The sequence below is a fragment of the Poecilia reticulata genome, chromosome 17 (genome assembly GCF_904066995.2).
Source record: "Poecilia reticulata chromosome 17, P_reticulata-male-v2, whole genome shotgun sequence".
NCBI classification, from domain to species: Eukaryota; Metazoa; Chordata; class Actinopteri; order Cyprinodontiformes; family Poeciliidae; genus Poecilia; species Poecilia reticulata.
The window spans coordinates 9933580-9953943 of record NC_088846.1 but is presented as its reverse complement, the minus strand read 5'-3'; the positions used below and the strand labels follow the sequence as shown (position 1 = coordinate 9953943).

At 39.1% G+C, this 20364-nt stretch overlaps 1 protein-coding gene across 1 annotated transcript in view; it reads right to left on the bottom strand.

The window, feature by feature from the left end:
* The window catches only part of pappa2 (pappalysin 2), a 75018-nt gene extending 57181 nt beyond the window's left edge, over positions 1 to 17837 (bottom strand). Inside the window, exons 1-4 of the mRNA XM_008432917.3 lie at positions 15409 to 17837; positions 11306 to 11538; positions 9960 to 10187; positions 9207 to 9805 (exon numbers count right to left, since the gene is read on the bottom strand). Coding sequence (XP_008431139.2) covers positions 9207 to 9805; positions 9960 to 10187; positions 11306 to 11538; positions 15409 to 16372 — 2024 coding nt within the window. The 5' untranslated portion in view covers positions 16373 to 17837. The remainder of the gene's footprint in view (positions 1 to 9206; positions 9806 to 9959; positions 10188 to 11305; positions 11539 to 15408) is intronic.
* Positions 17838 to 20364: the final 2527 nt, after the last annotated feature.

Below are 20364 nucleotides of genomic sequence, written 5' to 3'. Positions count from 1 at the left end.
TCCATCAGCATATATCTCTCTTCACAGCACAACTTCAAATCATAGATGTTTTGAGTTGGGCAGCTTATTTCACACCATTGCAATCTCCTCCCCACCGCCCACTGTTCCCACATCCTTCTCTTCATGTCAGTGATAAATTACACCAGCAGCACTTTGATGTGTGAGGCTGAATTTGTTTTTCCTCAGCTGAGTGATGTCACATGCCATTTTTCTTCTTTGCTTTCATAGCTGGAAAGCTTTTGCACCTTTCACCAGAAGGCTCTAAACTTGGTCTGAGAGTCATGCAGAAAGTCTCACCAATGACCCAGTTCCTGCATACCTGACAGATAAGGCTTTTAGCTGAGTCTCCCATGGATGTCTAGAGAGAGTACCACATGCTAAAACACAACTATTTGACTTAATGGAGAGGTGTTAATGCACTGATGTGTTGGTGTGGCACAAGGTCACATTGCTTAAAAGTATGAGAAAAAAAACATGGATGAATGTATGTATGAGTTCTTTTTTTAATATGTAGGTGTAGATGGACCTACCATCCGCATAAAAACTTGTTAAAACTTGTCTTTATTGATAATGGGTGACTTTTAAAAACCATCAATGCATGCATGTTTCTATTATTCATGAGAACACTTTACTGCACAGAAAATAAACTAGTATGAAATAGGCATGATTAAGTTACTGCTATCAAGGATTTCAAAGGTTTAATGACATTTCACAGAAAATACAAGATTGTTTGGGGTTTTCTACTGTTATTTGAAGCCTAGAGTGATGCAGCAATGCTAGCCTGGCAAAAAACAGCTTCCTGTTCTTCACTTTGTTTTTAAGAGGGTCTGAACTCTTGGCCATTGAAAAACAACTGCTTGCTGGAGGCGTAGGCTGTTGAAGTTTTACATATTACCCAGTCGCTAACGTTTGGCTATGATGCAAGCAGTTATCCAGCTCAGCGCTATGAAGCTTACCAGAAATTGCCATCCCTCACTGCGAATGGCCCGACTATTTAACAAGCTAATATCAACTTGTTAGACTTCTTGTTAGACTTCTCCAGCTACATAAAGAACAGAATGACAAAAATTCTGAAATTCTACAGCCACTTAAAAAATGTATTATATATGTATTTTTGCTGCATCAAATATAGATATATGTTTTAAACAATTGCATTCACATTTTTGTGGTAAATCAAAGTACTAGGTGGCTCAGTAGGTAGAACATGTGCACCATCTGGCTGAGGTAAAAGTGCTCAAAGGGATCGACCTGGGTTCAATGAGTTCGTCTCAGGCCTTTTTTTTATTCAAGGTTGTTATACTGCAAGAATCATGCTGAAATTGAAACAGTATCTCTGTACATAATGGTTTGTTTATGGGTATCAATCTGGAAGGAACAAAACAGTAATCAAAATATTTCAAAACTCTTCTGAAGTCTTTTTTATTGTTTTTCTGTTAATCTTTCAGCGGGAAAGGCTAGTTTATATATAAAAGGGGTAAATGAATTAAATAAAGAGCAATCCTCTTCATCCCAAACACTGACAATGTAATGCTATATGAGGTGCATCGCCTCCAAACTGGACCAAAAGAGCTTCTCAGCAGCCAAGACCTTTGCACATGTATCCCTCCTTTAAAAGCTATCTTTCCTCCAGCGTATAAGGTGCACAGTAAATAAGAATGCGCTTTCTCTGGCACCTAGCCTGTATAAATAAGGTTTAAGATTTAGGATGCTTCAGGGAACCCCTGCTCTCACAGCACTACTGAAGCAGATCTTAGCTGAGGCTGTGTGCAGAATCCATCACTGCAGGCCACACAATTACAAAGGACAGAAAGTTGACCACTAAAGACTCAACTCCTCAGCTTCTGAGACTGAAAGGAGGCCTCAAAGGAAGAATACTGTCAAAGTCACAAAATAAATAGGTTTGCATGATTGAAGTGAAACCCCTAGCTATAAATATAAAAAACAAGTCAGCAAAAGCACAGTCACTAAGTAAAGCATCGAAATCCATTCATTGCAGATAACTCAACAAGTGAAGTACTTAGCAACCCCAAAAACAAGAAAAAAATGTTGCGTGTTGTATCCTACTGTATTATATATTACATACCTAAATGTTTAACTATATCTACATTTAAACAATGCTGTAATAAGGCAAAAACATAATATTAACAAGAGAGAGACATTGTTCAAATAAACTTGGATAAAAGCTTCAACAAAAATTGCAACGCTATATTTCCACAAACTAAAAAGCTGTTCTGTCTGTCGTGACATGTCCGTGATTGATTTGGATCCAGATGATTTTTTTTCTTCTTCTCCTGTACAAAGTCCAACATCAAAAACAAATCTTAATTTTAAGTTCTCATAAGATTTACTTTTTTATCTGTCAAAGAGCTTGGAGAAAGGTCAGGCCAGGATTCGAACCCAGTGTCGTGTCTCCTTCCTAGAAGGCAACAGTGCAACCATTCACCACACATCTACCAATATTTGGTTAAATATCCTTTGGAGATTTGAATAACAATGTGGTGGTTGTAGCCATCAACAACCTTCCAGATAAATATTGGCAGGATATCTGACCACTCTGAAATTCTTGGTACACACTGACCTAAGCTGTCAGTCAGATGAAAGAAAATCAGTCAGGATGTTTAGGAATAACGCAGAGACCCAACAGGGTAAAGCCTACCCTGAACTGGAAGCTACTGGAACACCAGTGGAGCAGCTTTTGCTCTCACATTGACACAAGATCTACTGAAATCTGTCAACATTTACATGCCAAGAGTCATTTAAAAAAATGCTAAGTTTAGTTGAGACACCAATTAAGTGAATGGCATCATAAACGAGGCTACCTCCAAATCGGATGAAACTTGATGCAATTGGTTGTTGGAACAGCACAACGATACCAAAATCACTTCAAACTCTATATATAATGAATAAAGCCTTGACCTAAGCTGTGCTGAAATGTGATTGGCCATTCCTAGGAGGAGTCACACAGTTCAGATGATCTCCATTTTTGGATAGTAGCTCTGGGACTCCAACTCCCTGTGACTTGCGGGAGTCTGAAACGATTACAAATGTTAGCTGTCAATGACTTTATTTCTCATCTATTCCCTGAATTTCTTTAGACTGGGGCATGTGATGTTTTGGCTTACTTCATTCAACTGTTCAACTGATTTAGTACTAACTCATCAAAGTTAATAATTTTGTGCTGTGTTTTCCTGTGATGAACTGGCGACCTGTCCAGAGTGTACCCCGCCTGAAAATGGATGGATGGATGGATGGATGGATGGATGGATGGATGGATGGATGGATGGATGGATGGATGGATGGATGGATGGATGGATGGATGGATGGATGGATGGATGGATGGATGGATGGATGGATGGATGGATGGATGGATGGATGGATGGATGGATGGATGGATGGATGGATGGATGGATGGATGGATGGATGCTGTGTTTTCACAAAAGAGGCTTTTCTGGTTTGGATGGCTTTTTTTCCCTTTAGTTAATAAGATTTTCATTTGAAAACTGCTGAAGCACCGCAAAAGCCAATCACTAACATATTTTTTGGAGTTGTCAAGTTATTCTAGATCACTGGATCAAACTACATTAAACATATTAACAATATATTTGGCCGAAACATGTGCTTTTAAGTAGGAGATCAAATAGGAGACTTGACTCTGGACCACTGCAATGCACGATAAAAAATTACTTTATATTTTGTTAGTGGACAGTAAAAAAAATAACCTGAGCCACCCACCATTGATGGCTGGATTCACACGGTGAATTATGTATTCATAAAGGAAAAACTGTCCTATTCACTCAAGGTGAAAGTAGTTAAATTTATTCAATTTGGACCAAAAATGTCTGATCTGATCTGATCTGATCTAATTGCATCTGTGATTAGGACATTCGTCTTTGTTTTTAGTCATTGATTCAGTTTGTGTCTGCTTATGTTGCCCATCCTGGGTTTAGATTCCACAGAACCATGCATGACCCCCGTCATCCCATTTAACTCAGTTCCTTTTTAAAATAAAATTGGAAAAACAAATGAGGTAATGAATATGTATGTTTTTTACTGTTTATGTATTTTTCAAATGTTTAAAAGTGAGGACGTTGATGATGTTGTATTTGTCTGAAAATTTGTTTTATGACCTGAAATATGTAAATGTGACAGAAAGCAGAAACAGAATTAATCTATAAATTAATAGAACAGGAATCTTGTTTCAAGTGAGTTGCCTTCAATGATGCTTCAATTGCTGATTGAAGAATATTAGCAAATCCTGGGCATGTTTTTAACAAACAAGACCACAATGACCCCTTTAGCCCCAGCCCTGCCTTTTCATTTTTGCCTTATTCTCTTCCCTTCCCATTCCCCAACCACCACCTTTCCTTTACAGTGCTGCCAGAAGCTGCAGCGTAGCTGGCCATTACCATAGAACTGGCTCACAACAACAAATCTGTGTTGTGACAGGAGCTGGCTTCTGAAACCTCTGGCACCTCCAGAAGCAACAGCAAGTTGGGTCTCACAATCAGAACAGCCGGCTAGGAGCTCAGGGAGAATGCAGGCAGGGGAGTTATCAAAAACACAGATCCCAAAACATAAAAAATGCTTTCAGTGCTCTTCAAATGCCAGCGAAATGTCATCCTCACATTAAATCTCCCTTTGCCTGAGAAAGTTCGATTTGTGATCCAGGAGCACAAATGCACACATGCGCACCGGCATGTCGAGGGACTCGCACGTACAAGCATTTCCAACCGGCTGGGTTCAGAACCTTTCAAGGAGACCTACACTACCGCTAACCTGCAGTGTTTACGACACTTTGGTCTCTTGAGTACTTGCCATTTATGTTGTTTTTAATGGAGGTTTGGGAACTTATAGACAGGAACTCAGCTGGAGCTTCACCGCTTCATTGAAGTGCACACTTACTGGAACTTCTGACATTTGCGTTTCGTATCTGAACAGCAGAAGCAGTAATCCGGTGATCCAGATCTTGTGTTTTTCCTATTATTGTTTTGACGTCAGGTTTTTTGGTGTGTTTTTTTTTTTTTTTTTTTGCTAAAACCTTCAAATTAAAATAAGAATGAATCAACATTTCAGAATTTTGCAGCCAAGGAACATTTCAGAGTTTGTGCATAACACCAGAGCACAGTATTGTCTCCTGTCCAACTTACTTTATTAGCGTCCGTGTCCTCTCTACAGGGTAAAAGCCGTAGGCTGCGATAAAGAACATCTGACCATTACAACTACCAACTGTGTTTTCCCTCTGTTCTTCTGCTTATATCCACCAAACGCATGACAGAGAAACATAAATTAACCTTTACTTAGGACAAGCCTAAAGAACTTCCTGCATATGGTCAAGCAATGAGGCCACACACATCCAAGTTCCACCAAACCCTTAACCTGGGTCTTCCAGAACAAGTAAGCACAGTGTTCTTTTCCAGGATATTTTTTCACATTCACAAAGCTACAGAAATTCAAACCTGGGAAACTGCACAGTACAGCCACAGTCTCCATCTGTTGGCCAGAGGTAGCTCTCTTCACATAGACTTAGATTTATCTATTGGTGAAATTAAAAAGTTGAATGGTAGGTAAACTACTAAGAAGCATGCTGTGTTTCTTTTGAGGAAAAGGACAAGATATTCCCTGATACTTCCTGCTGCTGTCAAGAGAAACAAAGAAAGGGGTAGAAGAAGCCAGAAGATCTTTTATCAATGTCAATAATGGAGAAATTAGATATGAAAGGACCACAGAGTGCCATGCAGCTAAAACCTTTGTTGTGTGTGTTTTGTTTTTTTTATTTTATGTGACACACTAATAAAAAGTAGTGCATGAATTCAAAGTGCAAGGAAAATTATGAATGATTTAATTTCTTTTTACAAATAAGAATCTAAAAAAAATGTGGTTTGCTGAAATTTATTCTGCATCCTTTATTCTGATACCTACAAGCATGAGCGAACTAGAATCAATGCACAGCTTCAGTTATTACAACTAAAAACCAGCGATCAGGCCCGAAACCTGGGAGTAGTGATGGACTCTGACCTGAACCTTCAGAGCCACATTAAGACAGTCACAAAGTCGGCCTTCTATCACCTGAAGAACATCTCCAGGGTTAGAGGACTGATGTCTCAGCACGATCTAGAGAAGCTCATCCATGTGTTTATCTTTAGCCGCATTGATTACTGCAACAGTGTCTTCACAGGTCTGACTAATAAATCAATCAAACAGCTGCAGCTGATCCAGAATGCTGCTGCTCGGGTTCTCACTAAAACCAGGAAGATAGAGCACATAACACCAGTTTTAAAGTCCCTACACTGGCTCCCTGTAGCTCAGAGAATAGACTTTAAAATACTGATGTTAGTTTATAAATCTCTGAACGGTTTAGCACCACAATACCTTAAAGATCTGTTATTACTGTACCAACCGTCTAGACCCCTCAGATCTTCTGGTTCTGGTCTGCTCTGCCTCCCCAGAACCAGAACCAGACGAGGAGAAGCAGCATTCAGTTTCTATGCACCACAGATTTGGAACAAACTTCCAGAAAACTGTAAAACAGCTGAAACACTGGGTGCCTTTAAATCTCAACTTAAAACCCACCTGTTTAGAGTTGCTTATGGCTAAATTAGGGTTAGAGTGCGGGTTTTGATGTCTTCCATGTTTTTATGTCTTTAATGTTTTTAATTTTTTCTTCTTTCTTTTCGACGTTTTAATGATGTAATGTTTTTTGTTTTTTTGTTTTTTTTATTTTTTTTTTTAAATCTCTCTCTTTCTCACTGATTATTTCTGTTTTTATTTTAATTATGTAAAGCACTTTGAAATGCCTTGCTGCTGAAATGTGCTATACAAATAAAATTTGATTGATTGATTGATTGATACAAATATAATCCAACACAAAAAGTCATTTTCTAAGGTAGTTTATAGAGTCCTCGTCTGTGTAATTTGATCTGAGTAATAATCCAGATTGTTCTGTGAAGTTCTTCAAGATTTTCTAGAGAACATTTTTGAACAAATTGCATCCCAAAGAAACTAAGAACTCAGCAGACGGGTGGAGATGTAGATTCAAGTGTTAAAATGGCCCAGTCAATGTCTAGACATATCCAATTAGGACTCAATTGACCATATATCAAATCTCACTAAGTCTAAGCGATTTAACATGGTAGTATTAACAAGGACCAAAACAATGCACAACACACACTTGCATTTATTTCTTAAGAATTTAAAAAGTTATATTTTTTACACCTATGTGCTACTCTCTGTTGGTTACTCAATTAAAATCACAATAAAATACATTGAATCTTGTGGTTTGACAAAATGTGAAAATGATAACAGGGACATATTTTTCTAAGCTTTATATCAGATTATAATGTTATTCTCTCATCAAAAACATACCTGGATGCTGGGGTGTTTGTTGCTTTGATATTTCATGCATGTTTGATGAATCCTTGAATGTCCCGTGGCAGGAGCTTCTTAAAGAGCCGGGCCAATTTCAAGGCGTCAAATTGCAAAGACAAATTTCCTTTAAATTATGTTTGGTATGTAGACCATTTTTAGACAACTTTAGGTTACAAAGTTACGTGATTGAATCCTTTTGAAAAACCACTGTGTTCATCTTAAACCATTAGGGCACCAAGTCTGCAAATCATGTTTGCATAATATTAACTTATTAGCCTGAAGTAGTAAATCACCACCAACTTGGTGTTTAAAAGAATTTATGAGTGTATATAGTGACCATGTGTGTAGATACTGGGATATTAATTCAGCCAGAGTTTACTGAAGAAAAATAACTCATTTTTTCCTCATTCGAAACACATTAGCCAACAGTGCATAAGGATGTCACTTTCTGTTAACTTCAAACGCTGAAGAGTAAATATGTTGCTTTTTAAAGTCTGTCGCTGGTTCCCAGAGCCACATAGTAAACCTGCGGTTACAATTTGGATTAAGAACCTGAATTAAGGTCTTTAAAGCGCCAGGCTGGAGACCTCATGTTGAGACTCCATGCAAGCTGTTTGGATCTCTCCATGAGCCTGTCTGTCAGAGCAAATGGAAGGCAGCAGGGCTGCTGCTGGAGATGTTTAGCAAAAATAACTGTGTACTTTGGCCTACCTTAATCCACCATACACACTCCACAGGGTTTTCTCTACAACCACTTGAGAAGGTGAAAGTTCCAGTTTGTAAATGTATCGTGTTGAGCTGTTTATGACACAGGCAGTAAATACGCTAACGAAGAAGAGGAGAAACAGCATCACAAAAAAACCTCTGCGAAAAATGTTTTCTTCTTAGTTGGCTATTTTTTTTTTATCTCTAGGTAATTCCACTATAATGTACATATTTATTTTAATGTTCTTGTTGTCAGAATGAATTGATAAGGTGAGGGGGAGATTGTCATGGTCTATAGACTCGGTGTTCTGGTTTGAATTTTGTGTTTTGGATTCTGATGTCGTCATGTTCAATCAATATGTTCCGGTTTCAAATCGTGCTTTTTGTGTGGTTTTTATTTTTATTTTACTCCTGTTCTGCGTTCTGTTAGTTTTTGTAGTTTGTCCATGTCCTGAATTGTATTTAACTTTATTTCCTGTTTTTATATGTTGTGGAGCTTTAGTGTTTGCACATTCTGTTTAATCTAGTATTCTGCCAGGTTTCATTTTACTGATTGTTTACAGCTGGATTTCATTTAGCTGATTACAACTCCTAGTGTACAGGCTTCTTTGTTTCCTCTCCTTTCTGCCAGATTGTCTGCGTGTTTTGTGGTAACACTCATTCATACTGTCTACTTGCAAAAGTATTAATACCCTTGGAATATCAAATTCAGTATTTGCATCTCAACAGTGCTTTTTTTAAGTTGCATCTTTTTCCTGTCAATCATATTAGTTATAGTTTGTCATTAAATTCAGTATAACATTTTAATGCCCTCTTTTCTGCTTCATTAAACAATAAGCATCACCTAATATACCACTGGCCATATTACAATACAATAATGATACATTTGTAAAATATTGTGCAGCAGTTATTTGTACTAAGATTTAAATATACATAGGAGTAAGTTCAAGAAGTATAACTACATCACCAAAATAGTGTACATTCTGTTGGATTTTATGATTCTTGCATTGTTTTTAGTGATTAAGGTTTCTTCTTTGATTTGCTTTAATTTGTCTGCTGCCTGTTTGTGACAAACAGGGAATGACCACTTTTCTACAATAGTTATGTTATTTCCATCAAGCACTCATTAACCTCACCTGTCAGGAGATTCGGGGTCAAAGCAGGTCTTGCGAACGTCCGTGACGTCTGGATCACAGCAGTCTCCGTCATCATATTCAAATTTTATGGTGTTGCACTCCATGTCACAAACCCCATCCTGCCTTTTCCAGTTGTAACAGTGCCCCAGTCTGAGACAGTCGCCTCCATCGTGGCCGGTCCTGGGGTGGTCACACTCGGGATCGCACTGCCGGTTCCCAATCTTGCCAATTCGACAGTTGCTGAGAATGAATCTCTGTCGAAAGCTGGAGTTTTTCACGGTGTGGACACTCAGCTCCAGGGTGATGTTGTAGGGCTGAAACGCCTCACGTAGAGCCTGATGCTGGACTTGGATCTGTTCTGGTGTCACTGTTGGATTCCCACCATCATCTTCCGAGAGATTGACAATCCGGTAGCGAATGCGTTTGGGGGTCCGGAGCTGCCAATTGTTGTTGTAGCCAGAAATGATGTCTGTGTTGTCGCACTGTGTTTGGCCACACGCTGGCGGGAGAAAGGATGAGACAAGTTCTTGTTCTGGTGCTGGAGTAGTGATGACGGTTGGATGCAGGGCAGTTTTGTAAGGACTCCAAAGCCGTTCCACCTTGAAAATGAATGCAATTGTAAACATTTTACCAAAATGTTAGAGCGTGTATGAGACAACTCTCAAATCACAAATTCAAATGTAGCTTTAGCTTCTTAGACCTCTGAAAAGATTTGACTGTTTGCAACTGAAATACAACAAAACAAGCTATTACGTTGGTAAAATCCGCCCACATTGCCAAAACTGGCTCATTCAAGTCGATTTGAAGCGGTGGTTTTAGTAGATCCTGATGAGAGCGAGCATAGCCCCACAGGACCACTCCTCCAATGTGGCCTCTGAAGCTTTGACCAAGATCAGATTGTTTACTCCCAAGAAACAGAGTTCTGCAGGTCTGCATGAAGGGACTGTAGAGATCACCGGACTGGAGGCTGCTTTCTCCCATCTAAGACAAATAAAGAAGAAAAAAGAAACATTCCAAAAGTGGAGGATTATTATCTTTTAATTTCACATTATATAAATACTGAAACATTGGGTTACACATTTTTAGAGAAACACATTAGCACTACACTCTGTAACCTTACTTATTAAATGTTGTTGTCTTTGTTATGTACAGTTCTGGCCAGACATTTAAGCACACTCATCATACATGAGGAGGTGCTAATTTTTGGCTTTCAGTGACTTATTTGAATCAATTGCGTTCCAGTTTAAAACAATTATGTAACAAATTAAATGGTTAACTGTTGAGCAACAATTTCGGATGGGAAAAGGAATAGTTCAACTTTACCATTAGAAGCCTAAATTAATATATTTATTTTCCAGATGGCGGTATGTAAACTTCTGACTGGAAATCTGACTTTTGACACACTGGAAACTTAGAACAGGGTAATAAATCAATAACAATATATTACTGAACAGACACATGATCAATATCAATAGATAATACATCTGATAGAAAATTCAATATTCAACATGTAGAATATTCACTGAACTCAGAACTGCAGAGGATTCTGGGGATGAGGACAGAGGAAATACTTCAACCGCTCACCTCGCTAGCTAAGCAAAGTGAGTGACATCAACTAACTCACTTGCTGTTTGGTTACCTAGCAACAACTTGTTGCATAACTTGCACAGTTTCTCCACTTTGCCTCATAACTGCCTAGAAATAAAAGACAACGGTGAAGAATGAAAACTGCGACTAACACAGGAAAGTCACAGTTTCAGTTTCCTGTGGCTTTCCGGCAGTTTGGTTGCATTTCATATATGTAAAACAAAACACCAATCAATAATTATTGATATCAACTGATATTAAATGATTTTGTTGTGTTTTTCAGTCATATCGTCCAGCCCTACTTACTATTGTACACTGCAATAGTTTATACAAAGAACTACTCATTGTTACATCAAAGACTAAAAATAACAAATAACTGGTAAAATAGAAAAAAACATTTTTTCCTCGTCCCTGGTAAAGTACTAGAGTAATATTTAGTAAAGCGTAAAACTCACAATTGAAAACACAAATTTGGACTCTTTTAAAATGCTCAAAACCCATATGTGACACACCTTTGCCCCATCGACATACAGGGTCATGTTGTGACCATTGTATGTGGCCATCAGGTGTGTCCAAGCATTGGCTCGGTAACGTTGGTGGCTGGAGATGGTGGTGGATTTCACAGCTCGGTCTGTGCGAAGCGTGAAGTAGAACCGCGCGTCTTTGGTGCCAGCTGGCTCCATGGTGCGAATGCCAACGGACCAGCCCTTCTCACTCAGTGAATGTGAGCAGTTGTCAAATATACCTGAGACACAGAAAAGTCATTGAACTCAATAAGAATCTTCAGAAAGGAAAAATCTGCAAATACAAACAAACCATCTTCCAGTGGATTACACTTTGGGACTGAGAGAATGAAAGGGTGCTTGCACAGTGGCAGTGATACAGTCACAGAGAAAGATAGAAAACACAGAGTCAAAGGCAGCAGGGGAGCGCAGAGCAGAGAGAGAAAGACAGGGATTTCTAACTAAGCCAAACCGAGGCCTTGATGTTTCCATCTGCTGTTGCAACAGTCTCAGGCACACATCTGCTCCCCAGATGTCAAACAACTGGGACAGGGAAGGGTCAGGGAACCCCTTCACCCTCCACAGTGCAGTACGTGTGCACGCATGGGTATAAACTTAAACATGTATGCCTGTGTGATTGTATGAAGTGAGAAACTGCAGTAAAATGTTCCAATGAATCTGAGCTAGTTTAGAAAGCTGCCATTAATTTAATTAATTAGATGTATAAAATCCATTAAATTACAGTGTACTCAACCAAGGAGTGCTACTATGTGGTGTTTAGTGCCACAAAGGGCACTCTTAAGCAAATGTCACTTTTAACCTTGCATGACCAGACATCTAGGTCATCTCCTGGGAAAAATGCATTAAACTGTTTTACAGTGCTGTGGATGTAATATCGAATAGCACACAACAGGAAGAGGGTGTTGTTTTTTTAGTGGTTCATGAAACACCAGATGAGAACATTTTATTTGCAAAAACAACAGAGTTTATGGTAAATGTGTTCTTAATTTTGAGAGACATTTGCACTACCAGGCATTATCATGATTATTACACTGAGCTAAATCAGATGCTGATGTTTTAAAGCTGTATTTATTTTGGATGCAGGCCACAAATCGCTGGCGAACGTGTTAGCAAACAGTTGGCTATTTACACATTTTGCAGCTGGGGCTAATTTTTTTTGTAGCAACTCCAATATTAGCTTTGCTCCAGCTCTCAAAGGAAACTCAGGTTCTTTTGCTGCTAAATGTTCTGCTGTGTTCACCAGCTTGATCCTAACCGAGTCTGACAGCTGTTTACTTGCAAGGTCTGTAGTGTGCAGTTTGAGATGTTTGCTAAGAAGGATTGTTTCGTAATATTCATATTCAGTACCAGTATTAGATATATTAATCTAGTTTGAACTATCTCAATGATATGCCATTGTTAGCAGTTTAGTAATACTTTGAAATTCACCCTTGGCATCCAATAAGATGTACAGAGAAGGCCGGCTCTGGCTGGGTTTTAGCTCATTTCAAAATAGTTACTCACATAAAATTGTTTAAGCTTCTTAAAAGTAAAGTGAAGTCTAAAGTTTTGATTTGAAATATATATGTATTTTTACGTAATTGTGTTTCAAATAAAAATAAACTAGTTTTTTATACCTGACACAGGTGACCTTTATCCATTTAAATATGAAAACCAGCAGAATTTAAGATAAACAGCTGAAGAAGACTGACATATCATTACTCAAATATTGTAATGGGTAAAATTAATTGGAAATGTTGGTATATTTAATGAAAAATATAGTCAAATATATAGAAAGGTACTTCAAAGGAAATTGAATGGTAAGACATGTTCAAGTTTTATGATTCATTTTGAACTTGAACAACCAAGAGAGAGCAAAACTTTCAGCAAATAACAGGAAGGCTGAAGAGAGCACAGCAAGGGGACTGTATTTTGTCTTCCGGGGCTTTGTATCTCTGTCATTCAATATGCTGAACGTGTTTGCAACATTTTGGAAATCACAGAGGTAAACTCCTACAGTTGCTTGTAAATATGAACCGCTGTTGTATTTATGCTAGCTGCGCTCACCTCGTATGCCTAACAAAGGAAGCTGAAGACGGCATCAACCCTATAGCTTTTTTATCCTTATTTTAAAATTTTAGTAAAATCCTATTTTAAAACTACTGCTTTCTCATATATGCAATTGTCTATCACAGCATTTGTATTATTTAATGTAAGTAATGACTTCTCGTGAAAGAAAAATAGATGCTGTTCTTTAAATTTTGTTTGGTGTTGTTAAAGAGAAATTGGATTCTGCTAAAACCGTTATCTGACAAAACTTTAGAAAAACCAGAGATCAGACATCATCCAACAAATTCTGATTAGTGCACCTCTATTAATAATTCAGTGTTTGCTCAGGTTTCTGCTGTGAATTGCTCTGTGTACAACTTATGAAGAGATCAATAAAGAAACTAGGGAGTCGAGTAAAATAACAAAACATGCTCATCATTAAAGCCTCACCAGAAGTCAAACTGGTGTCAGTGCCATGTCTGCCAGAAACAATAGGACTTTGTTTTTCACTGTATTTGTTATATTCCTTTAGGACACTACAAAGAGAAAAGCCCGTGCCACAGTAAAATGTTGCTCTAACATAAGGAAGCAATGAGGGGAAAATAGTTGAGTAATGCAACAGGATCTTTGATCAGAGTAAATGTGAGCGGACGTAACAGTTTGTGGTCTCCCTCCCTATCTGGACAGCTGTGGTGTTGCACCCTAGCGCTTTTATCCTCTTTAATTTGGTTGATGTATGTGTTTGTCTGTCAAGCTGGGCAGCTTTTCAAATACAGCACATTCCTTATGCTGGAAAAAACAGATATTTTGTCGTCATGCGATCATTGGATCAGTGTGTTTCTAGCTGCTGGTCAAATTCTTTTAATCTGCTCAGTCAAGGAAGGTATGGAGAGGACGTGTAAGTGAGACACAAACTGAATTTTTGAGCTTTGAGGACCAAGTCATTTAACATTTCCTTTGAAAATATAACAATATGATTTCCCTTGATTAAAGTGTAAGAAAAACATACCAATCGTGACTTAGGAGCCAAAAATATTGAACCTATTTTTGTATGCTGCTCCATGCCAAATTTTTAATGCGACTTAATAAACAGTAGAATAGCATAAAAGTTAAACATTTTGCTAAATATGTTGATTTTAATATCAATGGTAAATTTAGCAGGGTGTTAATGGAAAAATTTGCTTAACATTAATGGCAGACAGTAAAATCAAGACTTTATATTATTTGTCATGAGGAGAATTAGCTATTGTTTGGATCATGTTACACATTTATGCTTTAATTTTGTATAAATACAGAGATACTGTGAACTGGGATATTTTCACATGAGGTAATCGTACAGTGAGAGTGACATACCACAAGGGGCTGAGCAACCAATTAGAGTTGCTCAGCACCTTGTGCAGTGATCATTCCCTGATGAGGTGCAGGGATGACCAGATTTAATGTGTTTTCATAGTTTACAAACAGATCTCACAGTGCTTATTCTGTCTTCTTAGCTGAGTCTTTAGAATTGTGATAAACTTTAAAATGTGCAAATTGCTTCTAAGATATTCCAAAACCCACTAAGAATGTCTAAACTGTTTTGTCACAGCATATATGTGACAAAACAAAAAGCAGTGTTTCCAATCCAATGTGAACCACAGCATCAGTGCGGCTCTAATTTGCCTCCTTGTAAATTCATATTTCTTGCAATTCAACTCTGTGTCATCACTTCTAGTTGATGAGCCCATATAAAACTGGGCAGGCTCCAACAGCAGATTCAAAAGACTGAAAACGTTTGGCAACTTCTCACTATATTGAAAAGATCAACAAAATAAAGTCTAATTATTTCATTAATATTGCCTCTATTTTGCACACCAATCACATGATTGTTTTCCTGGAGCAATCTGCATGGATGAGTTCACATATTTATTGTTTCTATTGGTAACATGCGTCTGTCACTGAACATCCAGAGACTGATTCAGTGTGAGGGGAGATGAATAATCATAGCATTTTCAATACGTTGCAATGTTACACAGCTGATGAGCAGTGTCTGTGATGCAGTGATGGCTATCATTTACACCCACCTGCTATGACCGCCGGGTTGCTCTGCCCGCCTTCTGGCTTCACCCACAGCTCCAAGCTGAACTTGTCCCGCGGCAGCTCGACTCCCTCCGCCAGTTTCACCTTCAGCTGCTCCCGGTGCCCGTTAAAGTACAGGGCTGTCATCCAGGAAGGGGGCACTCTTGGCAATGGGGTTCCCCAGCTATTATTGGGGGAGTTCGTGGCTGCATCCGCCTCCTCCACCTCCCCGGAGTAGTCCTCCGTAGCAACAGCATCCGCCACGGTCATTGTGGACGACTGGTTGTCTCCATCTCCGGCATCTTGCCTCAGTCTGTGGAGGACCTGGAGCCCCCTGTGAACTGTGGAGCTCTCGGGGGGAACTTTCTCCCACCTGAAGTTGCCCTCTAACCCGTAGCGAAGCTTCTTCACGTCGAGGCTGCGGGAAACCCTAGAGCGAGAGCTCTGAGAAACTCTCTCCTCGGTGTCTTTAACACCGGACCTCCCAGGAGGGTGCGGGGCATCTTCACCGACATAATTTGACTCCCTTTCGTCGCTTCGAATATTATTTACATAAAACCGGTCGAATAATGTCGGATATCCACCTACTCTCTCCGCCAGGTCACCGGTAGCACCCCTGCCTTCGTGCTCTCTGCGCGAGGCAGCGACCTCTCGCAGCTCGGTGTCAAGCCCGCACCCACCGGGACAAACCTCTCGAGCGCCTTTAACAGTGAAGGGCGCTCTTCGACTCGTGGACGTCCTCGGTAGGGCCGCTGGAGGGCGGTGTTGCGTCGGGGAGAGGACGCGCGGTTTCAGTCGGGACGGTGAGACGAAACAGGGTTCACCTGCTGCTATCCTGGACAGCTCGCTGTCTGCCCGGCGGGCCAAGGAGCGCTTGTGCCGGCTGAGAGTATCGGAGCGAACCGGGCTGAGCAGCCACGTGTTGGTGATGACGACGAGGAAAATAGGCAGTAGTCTGATCAACAACATTTTGTCTCAAGGTTAAAGAGGGTTTTGTTTGAAATAGTGTTTAAAACCTCTTTCCAAGAGGTCTCACAGTGGATCGTTTGTCCACATTTCCTCAGAAACTAAACAGTTGTGTTTTTTTTTTCTTTTTTGTAATTAAAATTAATCTGCTTTAAAAAGACGATAAAAATAATAATAATAATAATAATAATAATAATAATAATAATAAACTATATTGAATCAGTGCATTCCAGTGCTGCCCATTAATTAAAAACGATTTTAAAATCAAATGTCCTCTAAATAGCAGCAAACTATAAATTTGAAAGTTTAAGAGGTTTACAAGTTTACAATAAATCGCTCAGTAAGGTGAGCCAAGTAAAATGGTGAAACTCAATTCTGCACTTTGCATGACATAAAAAAGACCGCACTTTGCCTCCTTCCTATTCGTGTAAAGCCTGCTCTGCAAAGTATGTGAAGCCTCTAATTCTCTATTTGTTTACAAGTAGTCAGGGGAAATAAACGTCTTAACAGTTCAGTGAGCCCCACAAGCAAAACCACACTATAAAGACGTCACCAGGCTGATTTAGAGTCCCAAAAAATCAACAGGATAATTTTATTGCGGATGAAAATGTAGCTGCAGATGCTGTTTTTTTTATCCTAGTTACACTGACAAATGATTGATTTCTATTTCATTCAAAATTGGAACTCTCTTTTTTCTTTTTTTTTTCCTTTTTAAATATGCTACTCCCTTTCTCGTTTACCTGACCATTATGCCAACGTTTTGTGCGTCCCGCTCCAACAATATGCCTGCAAGGTGAGTCCGAGTAACAAACTCCAAAAGGGGGGAGGGGGATGCAATGCCAGCCCCTATCATAGACACCCTACTTTTTGAGCAAGCGCTATTTCATTTCTAAAAGAGTGGATACAAAAAAAAAAAATTAAAAATTATTAGTCCAATAAATCACAGTTCGGTTTCTGCGCGTCAGCTCCTCTTTTGATTTTGCTGTGCGTCTGTGTGCGACCCAAAGAGCGTCTAAGTCCTGCTGCACCGGTCCATGCAGTAGTAGTAATATCCTCCTTCATTCACTCCATCTCTCTCCCCCTCTCTCTCTCTCTCTCTCTCTCTCTCTGTCTCTCTCTCTCTTTCACTTACCCTTCCTCATTCGAGTCCAAAGGTTTTTATCAGGGAGCCCCTTCCCGTCCTGACATCACCGGTAGGGGAAGTGTGGTGGTGGAGAAGGAGGAGGAGGTGAGGGTTTGGGGGCGGAGGGGTGCTGCCCTCGCCTTCTCACGTAAGTTTTACAAGGGAAATCCTCTTCTCTCCTTTTCTCCTCTGCCCATGCGGCGCTAAACCGCCTCTGCATCCCTCTGATCCAGAGCGGAGACAGGAAAGAGGTTGTAAAGTTTATTTATGTAGTTATCATTCTTGTCTTTGACCTCATCCATCCACCCATCCGTCCATCATCCGCCGATAGTAGAAGTATCCACATCTCTCAGTTTGAAGCGCAGATTTCACCACCGTGCAGTCCTTCACAAAATACACCGGGTGCTTTTTTTTTTGTTTTTTTGTTTTTTTTTTGGTGATGTAATGAGATTCTGACACTTGCTGAACATCTTGGATTTGTTTAGGACACCGAATTAAATTGATGAGGCAACAATCCGTATAAGACCAAGGAAGTTTATTTATATAGCACTATTCTTAAGCAAGTCTCACCAACGTGCTTCACAGGGAATCAGAATAAAGACATTAAAATAAAGCATGATCATAAAAGCATCTTGTAAAAGAAAGATACCTGTTCTGAAGCTTATCTTAAATTTATATTCACCCATAAACATATTGTTTTCTTTAGAGACAGCAAGCAAACCTGGACTCAAAGGTAGGAAAGTTTAAAATGGGGGTTATTTCAACAAAAACTATAGGGTTAAAAAAATCAAAATTGAACAAGCAGGATGCTCACGAGGCAGTTTCTCTGAGTTCCGATCCCGAATCAGAATAAATCCTGTTTGACCTCCTAATATATAAACTCTGCCAGTATAGTCTGCTTATTACTCTATATCTCATCAAATAGCACACGCAGCAAATCCCATTGGTTTTCCAGTTTTCAACAAGCAACGATGACCTTGGAACTGAAAGTCTTGTCACACTCTAGTCTAGTAGAGCATTCTAGTTGAAATATGCAAAATTAGTGGAATTTGCTTATGGTTGTGGTCCTAACTACCATTTGCAATATGAAGAGGCAACAATGTACTTTTCTCAATTTCATGCTTTCAAACTCAGAGGAGCATGTCTGTACTTTACAGCCGCAGTTCTAATAACGGGTTAAAAATTGCTTGTTCCAAAATCAATCTAATGTAGCACATGGGCCAGTATATGATGTTTACGCTTAAGTAATAACATCACATAATTAGGGTGAGTACATAATTATATTGAACTAAAATATACAACATTCTTTAAATTGCATAACACACTAAATATTATGTCATGTGAAACATGTATTGTTATTTTGATGCATGGATTATATTAACACTATTGGGGGGGGAAAAAGCTAAATTGTAATCATTTTTAAAGAAAATACCTTTTGTTTTTATACAGTGACACATGTAAGAGTTGATTTTAGCTGGTTTATTAGTCAGTCTGTCGGCTTGATGAGTGATGTGTGGGTTCCGAATTCGTCTTTCTTGTAGCCAAAGGGAAAGTGAAACACACAGCAACAAGTGGGGCAGGGGCATGGGCCAGGGTACGTTACTCCATTCTTTATAAAAAGTGAAAATCTTGGGTCACTTCTTCTCACTGCTCATTCAGAGAATTTCAAACCAGTGGAACAACACAGTGAAAAGAAGTATGTAGCTTTTAAACTTGATAATTTAAAACGATACATCTTGATAATTGTAATGCTCACGTCTAGATAGGAGGGTGATTTTGAAATATCAGTAAGTTAAGTGTTGCTAGAAGTAGAAATACATTCAATGAGCAAAATAAGATCTGAATGATAAACACCAATGCATTTAGTGTCTTCTAAGTCAATATTAGTGCTTTAATTTTGAAAAATTATAACTGATTTCCTTCACTGTCTTCACACTATATCACCAGCATCTGAGTTACATAATAAACAAAAACAGGGGTCTTTTGTAATACTTTTCCGTAAATATTTTCCTGTCTCCTTCTGAGTTAAAACTGTTTTGACACTGACCTCACTTAAGCCGGAAGTCAGAAGGAAGGATTTGAATCCAAAAAACCCGGCTCTTAGGTCTGTGATATTTAATTGTGTAGAACTTCATCCTGTTTGCATCCCTCTATTTCTGTGCGCATCGTTCTCATGTTGTTGTTAGTCGAGGTGCAGTTGGTCGAAATACTTGGCATTCTGTTCCGCTGTTTGATCAAAACCTTCTAGGGTTCCCAAAAGGTTTCACGTGATTGATCTTAGTTTTATAAAGCCACACACCTTTGAAAGGAATGAAAAATACCTTCTTAAAATGTATTTAAGCGCACAGTGGAGTAATCCGAGGCTCCGCTGTCAGCATGTAATGGATGAATGTTGTTGGAGGTGGCTCAAGTAGAGATGGCGGGGGGCTTGCAATTTTCTTTCACCCAAAGCCCTCTTCTACCTTTTGTCTTTTCTTCCTGTTTGTCTGTTCTCTTAATCTAACTCTCTCCCTCTCTCCTGCTTTGCCTCTCCGTGGCGGTACAACTCAGGCAGACACAACATCTGTCCTGCACATGAAAAGCTTTCTTCCAAAATATGCTACCCCAGTTAAGCAGACCTTTTTTTTTTCTTGGACGATCCAGGATGAAAAAAAAAAAAAAAAACAACTGAGCGGAGAGTGGTAGCACAGGGTGAGGTGGAGGAATAAACGGCTTTAACAGTAAAATAAAATTCACTGAAACTATCAACTAAAATGATATAACGGTAACATGACATGGAGTCTGTCCATGTTAGATGTTTAATGGGGTTTCACAAAAGAATGAAATGACAGACTTTGATCTTTGGCTTTTTTCATACTTGAAGAAAACCGTG